The 21,016-nt window shown below is 47.8% G+C and overlaps 2 protein-coding genes across 2 annotated transcripts in view; one reads left to right on the top strand and one right to left on the bottom strand.

Annotated features, from left to right (window-relative positions):
- Window positions 1–1,595: 1,595 nt before the first annotated feature.
- On the bottom strand, window positions 1,596–2,251 carry mRpS21 (mitochondrial ribosomal protein S21). Its single transcript, XM_089543770.1, has 2 exons — window positions 2,013–2,251; window positions 1,596–1,871 (listed from the first exon to the last, which is right to left on the bottom strand). Exons 1-2 carry the CDS (start codon window positions 2,090–2,092, stop codon window positions 1,688–1,690), a joined length of 264 nt encoding a protein of 87 aa, XP_089399896.1. The 5' UTR covers window positions 2,093–2,251; the 3' UTR covers window positions 1,596–1,687.
- A 700-nt stretch (window positions 2,252–2,951) lies between these two features.
- Window positions 2,952–21,016, top strand: part of LOC149365535 (dihydropyrimidinase-related protein 2-like) — an 85,087-nt gene continuing 67,022 nt past the window's right edge. The window contains exons 1-2 of the mRNA XM_089543784.1: window positions 2,952–3,274; window positions 4,137–4,207. Of these exons, the coding sequence (XP_089399910.1) occupies window positions 3,151–3,274; window positions 4,137–4,207 (195 nt within the window). The 5' untranslated portion in view covers window positions 2,952–3,150. The remainder of the gene's footprint in view (window positions 3,275–4,136; window positions 4,208–21,016) is intronic.

The raw sequence follows: 21,016 nt of genomic DNA, 5'->3' as shown, positions 1-21,016 counted from the left end.
AAAGTACATGGTCCTCTAGAATATCGCCTACATCGAAATTCGACCAGCAGATGAGATGCAACACTGAGTGGTGCCTTGCAGGTGTCATTAATGCAACGTTGGGAGTAGGAGCGGAAAAGCCGGACTACTTATTTCATTGGAAATCCTCTGCTGAACTGCTAGGTCAATCAAGTGGTGACAGTGTTATCCAATGCACTTGGAGCAACTCCCTGAGGAGGAATGCATACCTAACTTGGGAATAACTACAATAACGTCCACTGGTGCAGCTATTAGCCTTTGCAAACAAAAAGCTAATAGTGCCATACCCAACACACGAGCAGTGGGAGAAGGCCCTGACCAGCGACGACCTGGACCAGCAAGCCTCAATCATACAGAGAGTCCGCAATTCAGCTGCCACCAGTGCAGCCCTGGACTAGAGGCGCCGACCACCCGGCTCTTGCAAAGTACTCTATTCTGATGCAATATATCGCAGCGAAAGACAAGAGACGAACACCACAACTCTTGTGTCCTCGTCTTTTGCTGCGCTACAGTGTGCGTACCAACAAGCCCAAAAAGCCATGCTACTGTACTCTATTCTGAATAAAAGTTTTTCTCTCTCTCTCTTGTGTCTGCAAAAATTGCCCCCATCGTATTGGCTTGCCTGAGCTACTTCATATTTCATTTTGGCCTATATGACCAAGGCATATGCTGTGCTTCATACTGTTGCAAGTACACAACAGCTATCTGTATCTTATCGGTAACCGTCACCTATGGGTCAGAAACGTGGAGGCTAACAAAAAGGGTTCAGCTTGAGGCCAACGTAGCGAGCTATGGAACGAAACATTATAGGTGTGGAGACCGGAAGCGGGCAGAGAGGGTGAGGGAACAAACTCGTGTTAATAACATTTAAGTTGAAATCAAAAGGAAGAAATGGGCTTGGGCAGGGCATGTAATGTGAAGACAAGATAACCGCTGGTGCTTAAGGATAATGAAGAGGATTCCATGAGAAGGCAAGCGCAGCAGCGGGCAGCAGAAAGTTAGCTCGGCGGATGAGATTAAGGGGCTTGCGGGGATACGGTGGCTGCAGCTGGTAAAGGACAGGGTAAAATTGGAGAGACATGGGAGAGGCTTTTGCCCTGAAGTGGGCATAGTCGGACTGATGATGATGATACTGTTAGGCAAGTCCAATGTGCTGAGGAAAGTTCTATGCAAGTTAAGGTAACAACTGCAATTTACAGAAAACTATGCAGATATTCCTCGCAGCCAAACTGCGGTCAAGGGTAACTGCGAAGCTATCCCATACAGGAACTGAGCGCTGCATAATTCTCTCCAAGTTGGAATTCGCTCCTAACGACTACAGCCCACACTGTGCAACACCTCTAAACACATTAGACTGAGCACACACTGCGTGTGTCACTTGTAGATGCAGGTGAAAAAAAAAACGATATTTGCTCATGCTGCAGATTACTTTCGTCGGCACGCCGACAGCCGGCGGAAAAGAGAAAGATATCTAGGCGAAACAGAAACGCGCGGGTTAACAGAAGCAATCCGCGAAGACGCCGAAGCGCTCGCGCACCTGCACGAGAGCAGAGGCTGCCAGGAATCGAAGCCGCCAGGACACTGCACGGACCTTTTATATCTACAACTGCGGCACCCCTACAGGTAAGGGCGCTTGCCAACCCTGGCATAGGCGACACGCGAAAACGGTTCAGTCATTTCCGAGCCATGGGTCGACTCTGTTTTTGCGCAGCGTGAACTGGATACGGCGGGCCATGTCTTCGTCGTAGATGGCCTTGCAGATTTCGTAGTTGATTCGCCGTCGCGTCTTCGTCGGTTTCTCGTAGTACCGCGTGAGTCTGTAGCGGTCGAAGATGCCTTCCATGCCCAGGATGCTACGATAGGGAAAGGAAAAACAGAGCAAGGCTTAACATCGTGTAGAGTCTTGACCTTTGCTCACGGAGAACCTGAGCAGTGGTCCGTAAAAATCGTCATCGTTGAGAAGACCTAGTTTTGAGATTTTTGCGACTGCTCACCGGTTTAGGACCCGCAGGGCTGCCTCAACTTGGTTGTCCTTAACAAGAACAGTGCGGGCGATGAAAAGTCTGTGGCGCATATTTGTTGGAACTTGGTGCGAACGCTAGTTACAGTACTTCAACTAAACTGCGCACAGTCAGCTCAAATCACACCCGCTATAGAGCACTATACGCGCTAAAGCGCACGCTACGCGCGCACTTCGCTGCGGGCCGCCATGATGTCTTCCCGTTTTGGATTGACTTGAACCCTCCTCGACTTAGGCTGGATTTTTTTTTTTTAGGTGATGGTAGTGTCGATCTTGCCGATGGACGGAAAACGAGCATTTTTCCGCGCTTAGCAGACGACAGGTGCGCAGAACGCGGTGGTTGTGGTGCACTCGGTTTGCCCAACCTAAGGACGCTCGCGTCATACTGGGTGCTTCTCGTACCTTTTACCTGAGTGCGAAAAGATGCACGCTGCAATTTGTCCCAACAACCACCTACGGAACCATCCGGCCGCACATCAGGCAACAGCTGTCCCACTTTCGGCTCGGAGCGTGCGCCAGTAAAATCGCCTGCCGTTAAAACAATAGCGGCATGGTGTCGCCAGAGCCAACATCCTCTCGCCTACGCGACAGGATGCGAAAGGACGTGCTCAAACAACGAGAATGTCAATCAACCCTGGAACGCGCCAGTGCCCGTACCATGGTTACGCAAGACAGCATCCTCGGCTTCGTCGTTGCGTGCTAAACGGGAGGCCGAGGCACGAAGCGAAATGCAGAGAAAGCGCAAATAAAGGCCGGAAAGGAGAGAGGGTGGGGGGCGTCTAGCCTGCCTGGAACCGTCCTATTGATCCTTCCCCGGCAGCTGGCGTCTGACGAGCGCGCATGCGCGAGCACGAGAGAAAGAAAGGGGTGGGAGTTCGCCTTCACCGCCGGGCAAGCTCGCCTCGTGGTATAGCTGCCCGGGGGTTCTCCACTTTGAATGAAGTGAGCACGTTGTTGCCGCATTCGGACGGTCGTGCTTGCGTGCGTGCTGCCAACAAGTTGAAAGTGATCAAACTCGCGAGGAGATACCTCATCGACAGTTCTGACGGGTGTGACTTTAGCTGTCGTCAGAGCTGGCTACACAGTTTCCGTTTGATTGTTCTTGCCCCATCATGTCTCTCAGCTGGCGCTCTCCGATCTTTACGAAGGTCCCGGACAAGGACGACCCGAAGAAGTCGCCTAGGCCAATGTTCCGCGACTCCAGTGTGCCACGGAGGAGGTCCCTGGACTCTTCAGGTGCATATCGACTTTGTAGAAGCGATTTTGCTAGCGGGCGCCGTGGACGAAACCTACATATTATTGTTGAAGCCGGAGTTGAATTCCCCCTACGAAAAACTGAACATATCTGAAGTGAAACCGTTTTCTTCACCTAGAATAAGGGGTGATTTCATTAGAACATTCGTTCTCAATTCCACCTGAACAGAGAAGGGGTTGGGTCAAGCCATGCGATACAATTGATCTCTTTTGCCGAGGCTATTTGGAGATGAAGCAAAAGTAGGTCATACGAGCGAGCCAGTGGCTTGTGCGAGTGTGGTCCCATTGTTTTAATCACTTGTTCGAGGCTCAATACTGCGCACAATACGCATCATTGCAGACCCTTAGGGTCAGTTTACTAACGAGCGATGGTCACATTTGCTTCAATCCGTATTTCGGCACACCGTAATTAGTTCTGTTTCCCAGTCCAAAACAACATGCAACAACTTCCTGTAGCCGAGGCTATTTCACCCATTGGCTGAAAAAACTGTGTATCCGTCCATTTGTTTTTGTTTAAAACTGACATGTGCCTAATGGTACTATGTGACCTTTCTATATCGCAAAAAAAGAAAAAAAAAAGAAATGACAGTAACTAAATCGATTGACGCGGTAGAAGGCCAACGTTTTGCTTTTTCTTGTTTAAGTATTCGTGGTACTTCAGACGAAAACGTGCGCGTGTTCTGAGGCGCAGGTCACGTGACGCATGTCTCGCGCTTTCTCATTGGAAACGAGACTGTCACGAGGTATGTTGCCGCGATGCTTGATTTGCCGAAGTTGAAAACGCACAGCCCTTGTCTAAGTTTTGCCTTTTAACTTTTTGTTTTATTTTTTCCTCCACGCATAGGTCACGAAGATGTCTGGAGCCGGACCGAGTCCAACGTGGTATCTGCTCGACCATTTCCAGGGCAGTCTGGGGTAAGTTGAATACTGTGCATGCCACACGCACGTTCGCTGCGTGCAAAAACGTATGCAAGTACGACACGGACAATACGCTGCCTTCGCGATGCGCGTGACGTCACGAAGTCCAGCCGTTTCGAAAGAAACAAGGGCGCGCGACGGAGCAGCGGAGAACGCTTTCATCTTCATCGCCGAAAGTTCACGATCTCGGTCACGGTTTCCATCCGGGCTCACGCCGAGCGAGTACTCGAAATGGAGGCGGATTTCCCGGTCCCCGTTTTTTTCGTTACCGTTGCGAGGTTCTCCATACTCTCTTGATATTGTATTTGCGTTCATGTACTGTAGAGGGCGCGTGCATAACGGTCTCTCTAGGGTTTACTGTATCGGGCGGCGGCGTCGCCGTATAGTCGACACTTGGCTGCTGCCCGGAAGAGTTTCTTGTAAGTGCACAGGGTCCTTGCACGACCGCATTGCAGTTTGTGCCTGGTTTTACGAAATGTCTTGTTGCGAATTCTTCAATATAACGAAGAGAGTTCTGATTCCGCTAGTATGAGTGAGTTTAATGTTTTCTCGGTGTAAAACTGGTTCTTAACAAAACACAGTTGACATATTATTTTACGAAAATCTTTTATTACACATGCACGCACGCGCACACGCACACGCGCGCACGCGCACACACACACTCACACACACTCAGACGCGCGCGCGCGCACACACACAACTGAACTTCTGTGGCAGGTTTTAGTTGTTTCCGGATTTAACGAAATTTCTGTTTTAACGAAATAATGTTTGAAGGGACTTTGTGTAAACGCGTTTCAATAATAATTCCGCTCACTACAATTATTATTTACTACACAACTAGATTAAACAGTTGCGCACATAACACTGAGTTACCCAACACTTTGAAATTACCACGGACAAGTTACCACGGGCAAGTATCTGACAACAGCACTTAAGCAGTAGACCGTCTCCACAGCACATCAAGATCGGGATTGGCGTTGTTGGAGGACACTAAAGCCACTTCTTGCATAATGGACTCGCCGAGATACCTAGACACATCAGAAGTACCCCCGCCGTGTCTTAGGGAAATTCTGACAGCCCCTATATAGCGCTAGGCGCGGTTCGCTTACTCTCTTGGTGTCGGAAGACAGAAACACGGAAACGCTTTCTCGCATCCATTATCCAAGAGACCCAATCGTGTTTGAGCGGCGCGGTTTATAATAAACGGTTCTTTCGCGGCACACGCGCCCTGTTCCACTACGAAGAGCGGGTGCGCGTCGCCGTTTAATGTGACGTCACCTGGCGCGGCGCGCTATGCGCGTCACGAAGTCGACGAGGGACGCGTGCGTTCATAACAGATTCACCTCCGTCGTACAGTCGGACCGAGAACACGCGCCACGAAGTAATGAGCCCGTGCTGCACGCTCGTATTAAATTGCCTTAACTTATTTTTGTTTAGTTTTTTTTCTTGACTGCTTTCTTCTTGGAGCTCGGTGTATACCGCAGTTTAGAAGGGGAGTAGTATGAGACGGGTTTCTTAGTGGAAAAAAACTTGCGGGCTTGCCTAACGGGCGAAAAGCGCGGCATACAGAATGGCAGCAGAAAGATGAAGCTATTCTATATTTTTGTTGCCTGTTTCATTTTTATGTAGTTTTCTCCTTACTTGACCACCAGGTGTCACGCATATCATCATCATCATCACCACCGCCATCATCATCATCGTAATTATAATCATCATCAGCCTAACTACGTGTACTGAATGACAAAGGCACGTCCCACAACCCTCAATTATTGCTGTCCTGCGCGGGCTACGGCCTCATCCACGCAAGCTTCCTAATATCATCCGCCCACCTAACTTTCTGCCGCCTCCCTGCTACGCTTGCCTTCTCTTGGAATCCCATGCCTATTTCTTCTCCTTGATATCGAATCGCATCGACTTGATATCGAACCGCCGTTTGTTCACTGACCCACGAACTCTGTATTTCGAATGAGTGCCATTGAGGATGGATGAAATGTATAAATGCCATCGACAACCGAAAGTTTGCAGATGCTGGAGCGCCGCGCTAATCCTGGAATCTACGGATGTGCCTTCTCGAGCAATACTTTATTTAGGGCTAGTTTATACATGTTTAGAAGAGAAACGATCTTAGCATAGGAGCAAGGGCAAGAACACATACAGATATAGGACTGGCGCTATGGTACCGTATCGGTGTGCGTTCTTTTCTCCCTTCCTGTCGCTCTAAAGCTTTCTAATTACTGTTCTGCTTGGGCCCCATACATTTTCTAATCGGTCTGATTAGTTTCAGGCTATACGGGTAAGCTTGGGGTGGGCGACGACTCTGGTTTTTCGTGTATGTGGCATAGAGCAAAATTCTGACGCCGGTATAGTGCAGCGCATTTGTGACCTCTAGGGGGTTCTGCCTTAATTACCTATATGTATTGGTTAAAACATTGATTCATTGTTTTTACTTGCCAAAGACACACCCAGGCTACGGGGACCGATAAAAGTGGAGGGGCATGGATTAACCTCGACCGGCGGCATTTTTTCTAACGCGCTCCACAATATAGGTATATTCTCGTGCTTTTGCATTTAGCCACCTTCTCCTCAGCACCAGAATGCCACCACATAATTCATTTCCTTCATTTTGTTCTTATTTGCATGTGCATGACTACAATCGTCCGTCATATGCGGTGTACAGAGCGTCTAAGCCAAAGCTTTAAAAAAAGTAGTACACCGCAATTACAGCGCAACCAACGGCATATTGTTTGCCTTCGTCTGGCTCAACTCTCCTTATTACTGAAACTCCGCCTAAAGAGTTCATTAGTTATGATTCACTATGCCAATTACATATTTCAAGTGCGTTTCGTTAAGAGGTAGAGGTGGTTCAGAACAGTGAATTGAATTTCTTGCAGTAACGTATATTTATTTATTTATTTAGGACATACTGCAGGCCCAGTGAAGGGCCCTTGCAGGAGGGGCACAATAAACACAATACAAAAAAAGCACAAAACAAAAAGTACAAGGCAAGTAAAAAAAATCAATGAACGGCCTGTTCAATGGCATCAATGTCAACTGTTGATGATGGTGGCAACTGATTCCACTCGTTAATGGTGCGGGGAAAAAAAGAGAATTTGAATATGTTAGTTCTGGCAAAGTAAGGTTTTAACGATTCAGTGTGCCTGTTTCTGGATGACCTGGACGTTATCGGTTGGAGATACAAATCGGGGGCCATTGACAGTTTGTTAGTTTTCAATAGAAAGAGAAATCTTAACCTTAGTATTCTACGCCGAGTTTCAAGGGACTGTATATTATGTTGAAGCAACAGAGCAGATGGTGAGTCAGTGGTGCGATATTTAGAAAATATAAACCGAACTGCTTTGCGCTGAATTCTTTCAAGGGCATTAATGTTAGTCTTTGTGTGAGGATCCCAAACAGTGCATGCATACTCAAGTTTTGGCCTGATCATGGTGTAATATGCCAATAGCTTAACGTTAGGGGGAGCTTGTTTTAACTTGTGCCTAAGAAAACAGAGATTGCGAAACGAAGAAGAGCATACGGTTTCAATATGTTTATTCCAACTAAGATTATTCGTTAGTGTTACACCTAGGTACTTGTACTCTTTGACTTCTGAAAGGTGCCGAGTGGGAAGATTATATGAAAAGGAATGACTGTTTCTTTTATTAGTGATCCGCATAAATACTGTCTTGTCAGCGTTTAGTTCCATCCCCCATTTAACGCACCATTCACTAACATTCTGTAGGTTATGATTAAGTAAAATCTGGTCGCCTGGAACTTTAACTTCATTAAACAAAACACAATCGTCGGCAAACAACCTAATTTGAACAGGATGAGAGATGATGTCTGTAATGTCATTAATATAGATAAGAAACAGTAATGGCCCAAGGACACTGCCCTGCGGGACACCAGAAGTGACTGGAAGTTTGTTAGAACAATGACCATCGACACTAACATATTGAAATCGGTTAGATAAATAAGCCGCAACCCAATTAACAATAAAAGAAGGAAGACCTACAGTTTCAAGTTTATGGATAAGTTTATTGTGCGGAACTAAATCAAAAGCTTTCTTAAAATCTAGAAATATGACATCTATTTGGCCGGAATTGTCCAGAACTTGAGCGAAATTGTGAATTACGGATGTAAGTTGGGTGACCGTAGAAAAGCCTTTGCGAAAACCATGCTGGAAAGCCGATAATTTGTTGTTGTCATCGAGAAATGTTTTAATGTAATTGGCTACGATATGTTCAAGAAGTTTGCAGCATGAAGAGGTCAACGATATGGGGCGGTAATTATTAAACAATGAGGCATCACCTGTTTTGTGTATGGGAACGACACGGGCCACCCTCCAATCGGCTGGTAGACTTGAAGACAAAAGAGAAGCACGAAAGATGATAGCAAGAAAGTGCGAAACCATCTCAGCATAACGATGTAAAAATGAATTAGGTATTTCGTCAGGCCCAGGAGTTGCTTTTGTTTTAAGATTCAAAAGCATTGCAAAAATACCAGGTTGAGATACGAGATCGTGCACAGGCTGGGAACAAGAATCACGAGTTGTGAAATTATTTGCAGGTTGGGAAAACACATTGTGAAAATATGAATTGAACTTGTCAGCAATATCTTTTTTGTTGGTGAGCAACGTGCCCTCATGCATCATCGCAGGCAGGGATTTTTTTTCTCTGCTTAAAAAATTCCAAAATTTCTGAGGAGCGTTACGAATGAAATTCGGCAAAATGTTTTGAAAGTAATGTCGCTTAGCAGCCGCAACAGCTTTGGTCAAAGAAGCCTGCTTCATTTGAATGATGTTGTGAGGGACACGGGCTCTTCTTAAGCGTTTAAGTTTCCTTTTGAGTTGCAAGATTTCTCGCGTAATCCAGGGATTAGATTTACCACTTTTTTTAGCTCTTGATGGAATAAATTGGTTGATACAATATGTGCATATGTCTTTAAACTTGGTCCAGAGATCAGATGTGTCAGTTCCGACAAAGGTGCTGAGACACAGATCTAAACAATCTAATACACTCTCATCCCTGGCACGCGAGAAATCTTTTACAAGTACGGTTTTGGACGGTACGGCACATTTATCAGCGACGAAATCGCAAGTGAAATACACCAACTCATGATCAGATAGTCCTTGATGGATCGAAACAGAAAACATTTCAAAAGAGCGGTTCACAAAAATCAAGTCAAGAATGGAAGCAGATGAGCCATGAATACGTGTAGGTTGTCCGACTACCTGTTTCAAATTGTGACACAGCATAATATCAAATAAGTGTTCAGTATTTGCGCAATGTCGTGAATTAGATGAGGCCAACTCCCAATTAGTGTTAGGTAAGTTAAAATCACCGACAAGAACTACGTTTTTATGTTTGAATGATGACATGTGTTCCGACAAATCGCGTAGAAACTGAGGAGGGGAGTCTGGAGCTCGGTAAACAGCAAATAGTAAAATGGAACGGCCCCTAAAAGATAGCTTTAGGGAAATGCTTTCATGGTCATCAATTTGCCGAGTTAAAGTCGCATGAATATTGTTTTTAACCAAAACCGCCACTCCACCACCTCTTGATAATCTGTCACGCCGATAGATTTGATAAGTTGGAGGGAAAACGTCTTTGTTATCTATTTCATCGCGAAGCCATGTCTCCGTAATGATGACGATATGTGGATTGTACCCAAGAAGAAGTGCCTCAAGCTGTTCGGTTTTGTTGATTATACTCCGCGCATTAATGTTTATAAGTCTTAATTCCTTCTTGATCCGCGCACTACGTCATTCACTTTTTCGTGTGTTCCGCGATGGCAGTTTCACCCTTGTGCTAGTGGTATCATCCCACGAAAACATCTGACCAGCAACGAGCAACTTATCATTGATTAAGGTCACCTTCATTTTCTTGTCTCTCTCAGTTTTAGTACTATCCCATAATAGTTTTCGTTTCCTGAGGGTTTCCTTTGAGTAGTCATTCTGAATAGATACTTTTTTTCCTTTGAGCTTGTGAGCGTTTTTAAGGACTTTTTGCTTTTCATTGTAATCCTGAAAAAATATGATCACAGGCCTGTTGACAGTGTTCTTTCCTAAGCGATGAATTCTACCGACAGAAGTACAATGGACATCAAGTGTTTCCGAGAAAATTTCAGTCAGAACCTTCTGTTTTAGATCAGATTCTGTCTCATCTGGTTCCTCGCTTACACCAAAAACTATCCCTCTAGTCCTCCCTCTATACTATCCCTCTCAATATCTCTCGCAACGCCTTCGGTGAACCAGGTGTTTCTGGCAATGCTGCTTTATAGAATTATATAAGAATGCCTTGTAGAAGGATAAGGTTTCTGGTGTATAGTAAATAAATGTGGCTTCACACGGAACACTAAACTGACAACAAATATTGAGGGTACGATGCTGTTTGCATCGACGCGTATACTTGAGTCAATATCCAGTGCCACTGGGTTTTCACTGCTTCAAGTACTGAGGTTCTACCGCACATTGTGAGTGCAACGCACGTTGTGCGTGATCGTATGCACCTCCTACGTGCTTTTTTTTTTGCGGCATTTAGACGACAACCCGCGAAATATGTATATATATATAAAAAAAGAAAACACCAGACAGCGCCCTTGCGCTACAGTGCTGTAGCGCGCTCAACCGTGTTGCGAACGAGCGAAGCATGCACGCTGACCGTGCAGAAGTGAGCGCGGCTGACGCCGCTGTCAGCATCGACCGGAAAGTGCGTCAGCGCCTTCGTCCGGAACATGGAAAGTGCGAACTGCTGCCTCCGGTAAGTGATAGGCGGGCCACTGAAAGCCAACTGACACGAAGCTTCGCGGGCACTTGTCTCACATACAAAACAAAATAACAGCAAAAAACAGCGGAGTTACATAGTTAATGGTAGCCTGCGCTTTTTTATTATTATTTATCGTGCAGCCCGTCGAAACGGGTGGCTGTCAGTCACTTTGGCGCGATCAGCGCGCATGCTTCGTTCGTTTAAAACACTGCTGAGAGAGCTATACAGTGCCGTAGGCCAAAAGAGCAGTCGAGTTTTTTTTTTTTTTTTCATACTTATTGACGTCGAAGAAAGGTTTATTGTTTATGAAGGTTTAACGTCCCAAAGCGACTCAGGCTATGAACGATGCCGTAGTGAAGGGCTCCGGAAATTTCGACCAACTGGGGTTCTTCAACGTGCACTGACATCGCAGAGAACACGGGCCTTTAGGATTTCGCCTCCATCGAAATTCGACCGCCGCGGTTGGGATGAACTCGCGTCTTTCGTGTCAGAACTGAGCGCGATAACCCATGAGCCACCGCGGCTGCTACACGTCGGAAAAAAACTGTCACGCTGGGGGCACCGTTTTCGCCAAAAGCCATCACGCGGCATCTTTTTCTTACCTGACCTATATGAAGCTCATATGCCACCCCTCAAGCTCTGATCTCTAAGGAGAACCTTTTGTCATCACCTTCAAGATCTTTTGATTTTTAGGGAAGGAAACCATGCAGACTGGTTACTTCTGGCAAAAACGTTACGTTGGTGCAAAAATATGAATTGACTCTCTGGATCCTCTCTACAACTTATCAAAACGCGCTTGACCTTAGAATATTACGGAATTTATATTATTCTGAGCTAATAAACTAATTAAGCGGGAATTTAGGCATACTTGCGCCTCTTGACTGCAAGCAATATGCCGTTGGTTTCATGCATCTGCGGCACTCCACTTTTAAAAAGTTTGGTTTGGTTGGTTTGGTTTATGGGGTTTAACGTCCCAAAGTGACTCAGGCTACCAGAGACGCCGTAGTGAAGGGCTCCGGAAATTTCAACTACCTGGGGTTCTTTAACGTGCACTGACATCGCACTGTACACGGGCCTCTAGAATTTCGTCTCCATAGAAATTCGGCCGCCGGCGGTCGAATTTCGATGGAGGCGAAATTCTAGAGTCCCGTGTGCTGTGCGATGTCTTGTCTCAAGTTATGTGTAACAGCCTGTATAATAAACATGTTTGCAGTGCTTTTAGCATGTCGGGCTTCCTGAAGGCCATATTTGAAGCTCATGGGGTCTGCGCTGTTATGGCTAACGTAAATGTAACGTAAACTGACGCGACATGTACTGCAATAAGCGTTGGAAGTGATCTGTCTCTTCGAGACGGGTTGCGAATGTTAAGCGGTCGACGTTATCTGCGGTTCCACACACGATTTCTTAACTACTCCTGCCATGGTTACACAGCGACACTCCATGCCATAACCGAAAATTCCCTCAATCAATACCCGAAATTCCGTATTCCAGGCCCTTTTTTTTTCAGTTCTTAGAAATTTTCCCTAAGGTTCCCTAAGAATTCAGTTTTCACCAAATTTTTCCGTGAAATTCCCTGAGTACACATTACTGGCGCGAAAAAAGAAATGGGAATAATTCTCTCTATTCCCTCGATTCATTATCAATTGCTAACTGTAGTTTTTTAGCACGAATCAAGACGTATTGTTCAATTATGGGTATTTCTGTTAACGCAGGCAAAAAAAAAAAAAAAGTCGGCGGAGGCCTTTTTTGCTTCAGGCTTCAGCACTTCTAAAAGATGACATTTTCAACCACAGCAGTATAGAGGGTGTTTCACCTGAGACTTTACTCAAGTTTTAAAGACAGGCTTTTGAGTTAGAAAAGCGCTTTTTTCTGAATAGCATTGTCAGTGATGAAGGTCATCGTAATACACCTGAAACATGCTAACTAGCAAGCTGGTTAACTATAAACTTTTTAACTATTGGCGTTAGGCTCCTTAATTGCTGAGTCTTGTATCCCACTGTAACTATTATGCATATCAGTATTTAGAACTTCGAAAACGAGGTTGCCCTCGGTGCTCTAGCTCGACCAAATCTGACTACATCACGCCAAAATGCAGGCGCCTTCGAGAAGCTTGCAGGCAAAGCAACCTCTCCAGTGCACGTAACTCGTCGAAATAGCCAAACATTTCCTGGGCCTCAGCGCCGAGGGTAATGGCGTTTATTAGTATTTCAGTCCTTTTTCTTCACGGCGATGCGTAAGCCCCCGATTCAATGACGCTTGCCTGTTGAAATATTCTTGGCTGCTGACCCAAAAGACGTTGGTTCGAATCCGCTCGCGGCAGTCGAATTTAGATGGAGGCCGAATTCTAGAGGCCCGTGTACTGTGTGATGTCAGTGCACGTTAAAGAGCCCCAGGTGGTCAAAATTTCTGGAGCATTTCACTACGGCGTCCTTCATAGCCTGAGTCGCATTGGGACGTTAAATCCCATAAACCAAACCAAACCAAACCTGTTGAAATATTGAGACATCTGCCCTCACTGAGGTCGCCCAATGGGTAAGAGATCACCTGCCTCAGGAATGTCCCTATAGATCGTTAATGCAATGCCCGTGGTTGAGGGTCCTAGCTCAGGCCAACAGGAAGGGAAAATGTATTCTTCATGCACTTACGCTTGATGAGAAAGAACGCGAATCATCTGCCACTAATATCGTGTCTCTACCTTTCAGAAGCTTTATAACTTCGTCTCATCTATTTCCCCAGCTGTAATCCCCGCTTAGCTGTTGCGTGCAGCTGGAGAAAGTTCGGTGCAGGTGCTAGAGCGAGCTTTGTGCTCCTGTTCGCAGCATTCCAACGTGGAGGTTGTCTTCAGCATAGTTGTCCGTACACGATGCAAAGGTTTCGGCCAGCCCCGTCCACACGCCTCGATATCCTCGCTGCCGGACGGCAGAGAGGTGTGAAGTGGCGCGTTCCAGCGTGGGCCGCGCATACCAGGGCCGGCGCTCCCATCTCAGCCAGTTGTCTGCAGTGCTGGCGAAGCCGACAGGGTTGTTGCACGGCTGCATATGCAGTACGTGAGCCATGTGAGACGCCGTAGTGGAGGGCTCCGGATTATTTCGACCACCTAGGTTTCTTTGAAGTACACCACTGACACAGAATAGCATACAAGCATTTTTTTTTTTTTTTGAAGAGGTATTTCACTTCCATTGGAATGTAAACTGCAAGGACCTGTGACTGGCGTTATGGGCACTACCACAGCAAAGAAGTTGAAGTGTGGTTGGGAGGAAAGAAGGGTTGGTTTATTGGGGTTTAACGTCCAAAAGCGACTCAGGCTATGAGAGACGCCGTAGTGGAGGGCTCCGGAAATTTCGACCACCTGAGGTTCTTTGACGTGCACTGACATCGCACAGTACACGGGCCTCTAGAATATCGCCTCCATCGAAATTCAACCGCCGCGGCAGGGATCGAACCCGCGTCTTTCGGGTCAGCAGCCGAGCACCATAACCAGTGAGCCACCGCGGCAGCCGGAGGAAAGAAGGAACTAAACGGGAAGATTTGAAAGGGGAAATTGAAAGACAAGGCCGAGGGCATCTAATGGTGCACACGGGACAGCGTGTAGTTTAGTAGAGCTCGACTATATCGAAAGGTTTACTTTTTTTTTATTCTTTCTTATTTATAAGCAGGAGGAGGATAGTCACCGGATAAGACTGAAATGCAGAGTCGAGGAAATTAGGTAACAACGACGTTGGGCGACTCAACGGTCGTACGCGAACGCCCCCTTCCTGAACGGGTCGGCCCGCAAACACCAGCTCTGAGCACACTGCACGGAATAAGCCGAGCGCAGTAGTACCTGCGGCAGTCACTCCAAAGACAAGCGCACGTATGTACAAGGCCGACGATTGAAGAGCGAACAAGAGAGGGAAAGAGAACATTTTAGGAGGCGGAGAGAGAGGGAGAGAGAGAAAGTAGAGAAAGCCACATAAACGTGAGAGGAGAGGAAGTTGAGAAGGCTGGAAGAGGAGGGAACGGAAAAAAGAGCAGACCGAGAAACAAGAGACAGGCACAAGTAGAAACCGGAGGAGCTCTCTGGCACAAAACGGAGGGAGTGGAGGAGGTGCAAACTAGAGGAGGAGGAGGAATCTAAAAGCGAAAGTAAGATCCGGCGAAGCCAAGTGGGTGAAGCCCACACGGAAGGGCTGCTGCCGCTGTCTCCTCCAACCCAGCTGTGTGTGTGGGTCAGGAGCGCAGTATAGTAGCTCTGAGTTAAAGGGGAGGGGGGGGGGGGGGGGGGGGCGTGCGTGAGTGCGGAAGCACGGCGGAAGCCTGCGGCCGCAGGAAAGAGCGAGAGAGGAGGTTTACTACGCAGGCTTGCCAGCACAAACCCGTGATGGAGGAAGAGAAGCGGTACGAGAGAGAGGGTAAAGGCGCGCGCGGGCAAGCAGTCACCGCGAAAAACCACCCACGAGAGCGTCTGCGGCGTATGCGGCAGCTATCCAACATCTCAGTTGGGCCTGCTTCGCTACTCATTTAGGTGCCGGTCGAGAGCGGAGGAGCGCTTAACCCGTCAACAAGGCGTGGATATAGACTGCGCGGTCTCGCGGAGTATCGTCGTCGTTTACGGAACGAGGTCGCATCGAGCTCTCTTGAACTGTGGGTGGTTGTGAGTGTGTGTGCGTACGTAGATGTGTGGCCGAGGTGTGAGGAGGAAGTGAACAAGATAGCGCTGGGACGCTGGAAAGCTGCAGCGCATACGCGTCGTGCTATCTATACTTGCGGAGGTAACGGCACTGCGCCGTCGTTCTTCGAGCCCAGCACCATCGCTGATCGGCAATGTCTTTCAGCGGCATCAAGGTGAGAGGGTCATCACGCCGTGCATAATGGTGGGCGGTGCGTTTAATGGCGAGGTTAATTGAATGCCACGGGGCCCGAAAGAACAGTGGGGGGAGGGGCGTTGGCCTGTTGATGCCAGGATTTGTGTTTTGCCGCATCTTTTGCTTATGTGACGTTTATTATTTGGGAGGGTCCGTTTTACCGCTCACTGCTATACAACCTGCTGTATGTCTGTCCGTTAGTAACGTTCCCATTATACCGTGACTTGCAGTCTGTGGTCACGATTCAGATAGAGCCAGGTGTGCGTGTGTTCGTTTCGGGAAGAGAACCACTTGGAAGGGGCGGAGTCATTACAGTTAGCGATTGTTTGGCTTATTCCACTAGCTTTTTTTTGTCCTTTTATTGTCGGCAGTAGATTTTGGTCGTTTTTCCCGTCTTCTTGTAATGAAACAGGCCTTTGCCTGCTATAAGTGGTTTGCTTTTTCAAGCATTACGCAGGCAGTAAAAAAAAGGTTAAAATTAAGTAGTTTATCATCACAGGCAGGTTTTAATGTTTCCACCACTATCTCCTCTGCTCTTATTTATAATTATAGTTGTGTAAAGTGGCGGGACAGCGGAGCTGAGTGGATTTATGGTTCGAGTGAATAAAAATTTGTACGGGATATCGCTCTCTAGCTTTTCTACGAAGAGTTAAACACATTAGACCTGCAGTGTAAACAGCTTTGCCCTAATTTGTTGGCTTTGTAAGAGCAGGTTAGGATTTCGCGCATGTCTAGCTTGATTATTAATTACTAGAGGACTACGATAACCATTGGAAAAGAATGTAAAGAAAACATGATGCAGCAACATTTTACATTAATTTCCGGGTCAACTCAAGACGTCTACCTGGGAAAGCCCTGATATAGTTTGCGTAGCTTGCGCGAATTGTTGGCATTTCCTGGCCCAGATAGAGTGTTTTGAAGGGGACATGCATTTGTACGTTGCTGCAACACCGACGAATAGTGTTTAACACTTCTAAATCTAGCTAGTGTTATGCAAAAATAGATTCCAGGCTTTCTAACGCAATGTGTGGAAAGCACTTGTAGGTTATCTGGAGAAAGTTTATTGGTGCAATATCCGACTCCAGGATTGTCTCAACGCGGGCTGGAATCACGTACCGAAACTACAGGATATCGCGGAAATTCGCAAGTTGATCTGCAACAACGAACGTTGTTCGCCGCGCATGTCCACGTCCTTGGTCATGCCTGTGATACGCTAGAGTTAAAGAAATAAATAAACGAAACACAGTGGGCACACACGTCGTAAAGCAACGAAAGGCAACGCGTTGATCGCTGATTTCGAGCACCTCTTAATCACTTTTTCAGAATAGTTTACTTCTTCACTAACAGTCTCTTGACGCATTTCAAAGTTGGATGCAGAAGTAAAAATAAATTCTAGACTGCGAAGGAAGCATCCTCTTTCAGGTGTCTCGTACCTGTACTGTGTTCGCATGCGAGCCCATCGCGCACCTCAGGCTCCGTGCGAGTCAGTACTCTTGCCCTGGAAATAACGTTTTTTTTTTCTTTTTCACACTTGCGCGTGCGCTACTTCATCGACCGACGAGCTGCTTCAAGCTTCCCTCGGTGACACACCACATATGCTATTCACATCGAACCCGTCACTCCGGTCGCATTGTCAGGACGACTGCAGCCTTGCCGACGATGCACCTGCCATAGCTGACGCGACGATGTCAGTGTGTCAAGAGCTCCGCCTGCGTACTTGCAGAAGAAGCGGGTTGTGCAGGTTCGACAATCCAGAGGCCGTACCTCGAGTGCTTAGTCTGCTCGCCCCTCACGTCCTGTCTTTCTTTAGCGCCGCCGAGCCTTCTCCGAACAAACGCATAACCAGCGGGTCCACAAGTCGTCGATTCTGTTCGCGCCGTGTACTGAACAAGCACACAGAGCTAGCGCCCTCTGGGAGGATTTCCTCCCCCCCCCTTGCTCTCCGCTCGTGTGCCGTAAGGTTCTCCAGCTAAGTATAGACACGATCCCCCCCTCTTCTTCCTCGTCCTAGCCCACCTCGGGGCTCTGTGCGTTCTCCCACCTTCGTCTGGTGCTGGCGAAGCGAGGGCTCGCTACGCTGACCCCGAAAAACTGTGGCGGCGCTGGCCGAAAAACGAACACAAACCGCCCCGGTGCCCCCCTCGGTTTTTGGCAGCGGATCCCACTTCCCGCGCCGGCACCGAAAGATTGCGGAAGCTCCTCCGGAACGGTCAGCCTTTCCAAGTCTCCACATGCACGGTGCCCCACAAAACACGCCGGCCGAAAAAGTGTGAATGTACGCGCAGAGAGATACTGCTGCCACGGCGCGAGGATGCAGCGTTCGAAAGCCTGTGTAACGTGACCAGTTCTTCGCTAACGGAGCCGTGTGGCAAGGCAAGGTCTAGTTTAGTTTAGTTTATGAGGTTCAACGTCCCAAATCGACTCAGGCTATGAGGGACGCCGTAGTGACGGGTTCTGTATAATTTCGACCACCTGGGGTTCTTTAACGTGCACTGAATCGCACAGTACATGGGCCTCCAGAATTTCGCCTCCATCTAAACTCGACCGCCACGGCCGGGATCGAACCCGCGTCTTTCGGGTGAGCAGCCGAGCGCCGTAACCACTGAGCCACCGCGGCGGTGAAGGCAAAATCTACCTCTCCAGAAAGCGCTCACTGAACGTCGTTATTCGCTGGTCTGTTGTTTGCGAGGTGACTGAGGGAGACACATTCCAACATTTGTTGGTAGCTCAGGAAAGAGTTCATTCCCAGAAATGTACACATTTAAAATGCTAATGCACTCTTCTTTATTTTTAAGTGTCGACGGCATGTTTTCATTAGATAGGGTTTTTAAATTTTAAGCTCAAGGCGAGAGATCACTTACTCCGAGTGAATACAGCCCCTACTCATTGCTGGGGAGATTGCTGGGGAGAAGGCAGCCAAAAGAATCACGTGACCTTCGCACGCACCTGTCTCGTACCCGAATACGTAGCCTCTGGTTCCCTAGTGTCCTTGAGTCGGGGATTAGGCGGATTAAGCACGCCGCTGAGAGCTTACAGCCCGGCAGGTGTGTACACTGACGGCGCGCTCACACAAGCCGAGGCCACGCTGCCATTGCCCAGGAATTTCCACTGTAGATGTTAACCTGACTTGCAAGTTTTGCAACTCGTCTATGACGCCTAATATGGTTGTTGTGGTCAAACGTCTTTATTTGCCTCCAAAAGAAAACAAGAAGTGACTCTTGCTATCCGCATCAACCAGACGTTGGGGACGAAGAAAGTGCAGCGGTTTGCATAGCTGGAAGTTGCACTCCCGAAAAAAATATTCCTAGGACGCAAAAGCGCAATATGGGAACATGTTAGAGCACCCAATATGTCTCGTATACGCTTGTTTGATGTGCTCGAAGGCGTTAAGCTCTAGCGCGGTAGGCTAGCTGGAAGCTTTGCAGGTATACCTCTATAGGATAATTGAGAGAGTAATTACTCATTAGCAGCCACCTGTGTGCAGTGATAAGGCTACAAAGGAAAGCTATGGAGCTTTCTCAGAAGCTTTGCAATTAAGAAAATTTGCCCTGTTCCAGTGCGCGGTTAAGTAAGTAGTTACTCCTTTTGTCAAAGGAGTATCACTCTTTCGGTGGGTGGAGGAGTGGGTGCTCTCGGGAGTGCAACATATCTTGTTTATTTTTTATTTCTTTCTTTACGGCAGACAGCCACGTAACACCATAGGCGTGCGCAGAGGTGTGTGTGTGGGGGGAGGGGGGGGGGGGGGGTCAAGTGATAAATGGCCTCCAAACAGACATGTGGAAAGGGACCACGAACTTTGTTAAGGAGATCTGTGCCCGCCTATGCGTAACTCCTTAAGCCGGGAAGCCTCCCTGATACATTAACAGTTTAAAACTAATTCATACGTACTAACACCTCGATTCGTGCCAAGGTACTGACACCACGTAGTTTGGCTCGAATTATTCCGTTGACCTCCACTCATCTTCCTTATCGAAGCGCTCTGCCTTCGGCGATGGCCTTCTCTCACTCGCTTCCGAATGCCATTGCTCCTTCCCAGTTATGCAGTCCTCTTAGGCATGCGGGGGAGACAGCTTAGCGAAGCACACGGTCAGTATTGTGCATACGTCGTGAATCCGGAATTCGCGGGAAACGGTCATGTCCACGCTGTCTCTGAAGGCTTTCGCACACAGAGATTATGGGGGACTCGCGTCCCCGTCCGCAAATTCGTGCAGTGTTTGCACACGTGTTCCCTGTGTATTCAGGCGACGAATATAGAATGCTGGCGTCGTTACGAAGGAGAGGACGAGAGACTAGATAGGTTCCTCTCTTCTGCACACACTGACGCCGTCGCTTTTCTGCCGCATATCTGCGCATTGCGATGTTCAGACCACTTTGTTGATATATTTTTTTTTTGCTCCTACTTGTGGGTATCTTCTCGTGGCGCAGACAGGCGGGCAGGAATGTGGATCCGGCAGCAAACTTTTTTTTCGTCAGATTTGTGTCTGCAGTGAAAGACATATGCGCTGTAGAGCGAATACACACTAAGCTGAAAGGAGTAGAAATCCGCCTTTATCGCGAGATATGGCGCCCTCTGGGGAGTGTGGAACAAACTGCTGGTTGGGAACAAACGTACATAGGCGAAGTACTTTCGATACGGTTCCACAGGGCGCCAACTGCGCCTCCGAAGTGGCAAGCGTGTGCAAGAGAGCTGCCGCCATCTGTCGCTTGCTCCTGTCCCTAACATGGAATGCGCATGCGCAGTAGGAACTGGCGGTTGGTTTTTACTACAGTCGAACCCGAATGTAAGTCGATGTGCAACGCGAAACTCTTCGATGTACAGTCGAGCCCGGATACATCGAATCATAGGCTATATCGAGCACGTAGGTTCCGCTTGAAGATCCTGTGCAAAAGTACAGTAAAATTGGGCTGTATATCGAACTGCAATTTCTCCGGTCGTTTGATATATCGAACTGCGCGTCGCGCTCCTCCAAGCGGCGCTTCTTCTAATCGCGCTCTTCGATCACTTAGCGCGTTCGGAGGTTGGTTGACTGCGCGGCAACTTACTGGCAGCGCCAGCGCTGTGAAACCACATGGCGAGGTGGACACGTGAGTTGTGCTTGGGCGTGGTCTTCGGTCTCTTGTATTCAATTTACTCGCCACATCGCTCTTGTGCGGTGAAGCCAACATAAGTAAAGTGAGCGGGGGCCCTAACGTGGCGT

Source organism: Amblyomma mixtum, chromosome 1 (genome assembly GCF_055824585.1).
Source record: "Amblyomma mixtum isolate Tamu chromosome 1, ASM5582458v1, whole genome shotgun sequence".
In the NCBI taxonomy this organism is placed as follows: Eukaryota; Metazoa; Arthropoda; class Arachnida; order Ixodida; family Ixodidae; genus Amblyomma; species Amblyomma mixtum.
Note: the sequence above shows the minus strand (reverse complement) of the source record. Positions and strands in the feature narration are given on the sequence as shown.

Bases quoted from the DNA above. Each gene is read 5' to 3' on its own strand.
- mRpS21 (XM_089543770.1), bottom strand. From the start codon at position 2,092: ATGCGCCACAGACTTTTCATCGCCCGCACTGTTCTTGTTAAGGACAAC. The intron at 1,872-2,012 runs GTGAGCAGTCGC...TCCCTATCGTAG, and splicing joins GCCCTGCGGGTCCTAAACCG to CATCCTGGGCATGGAAGGCA.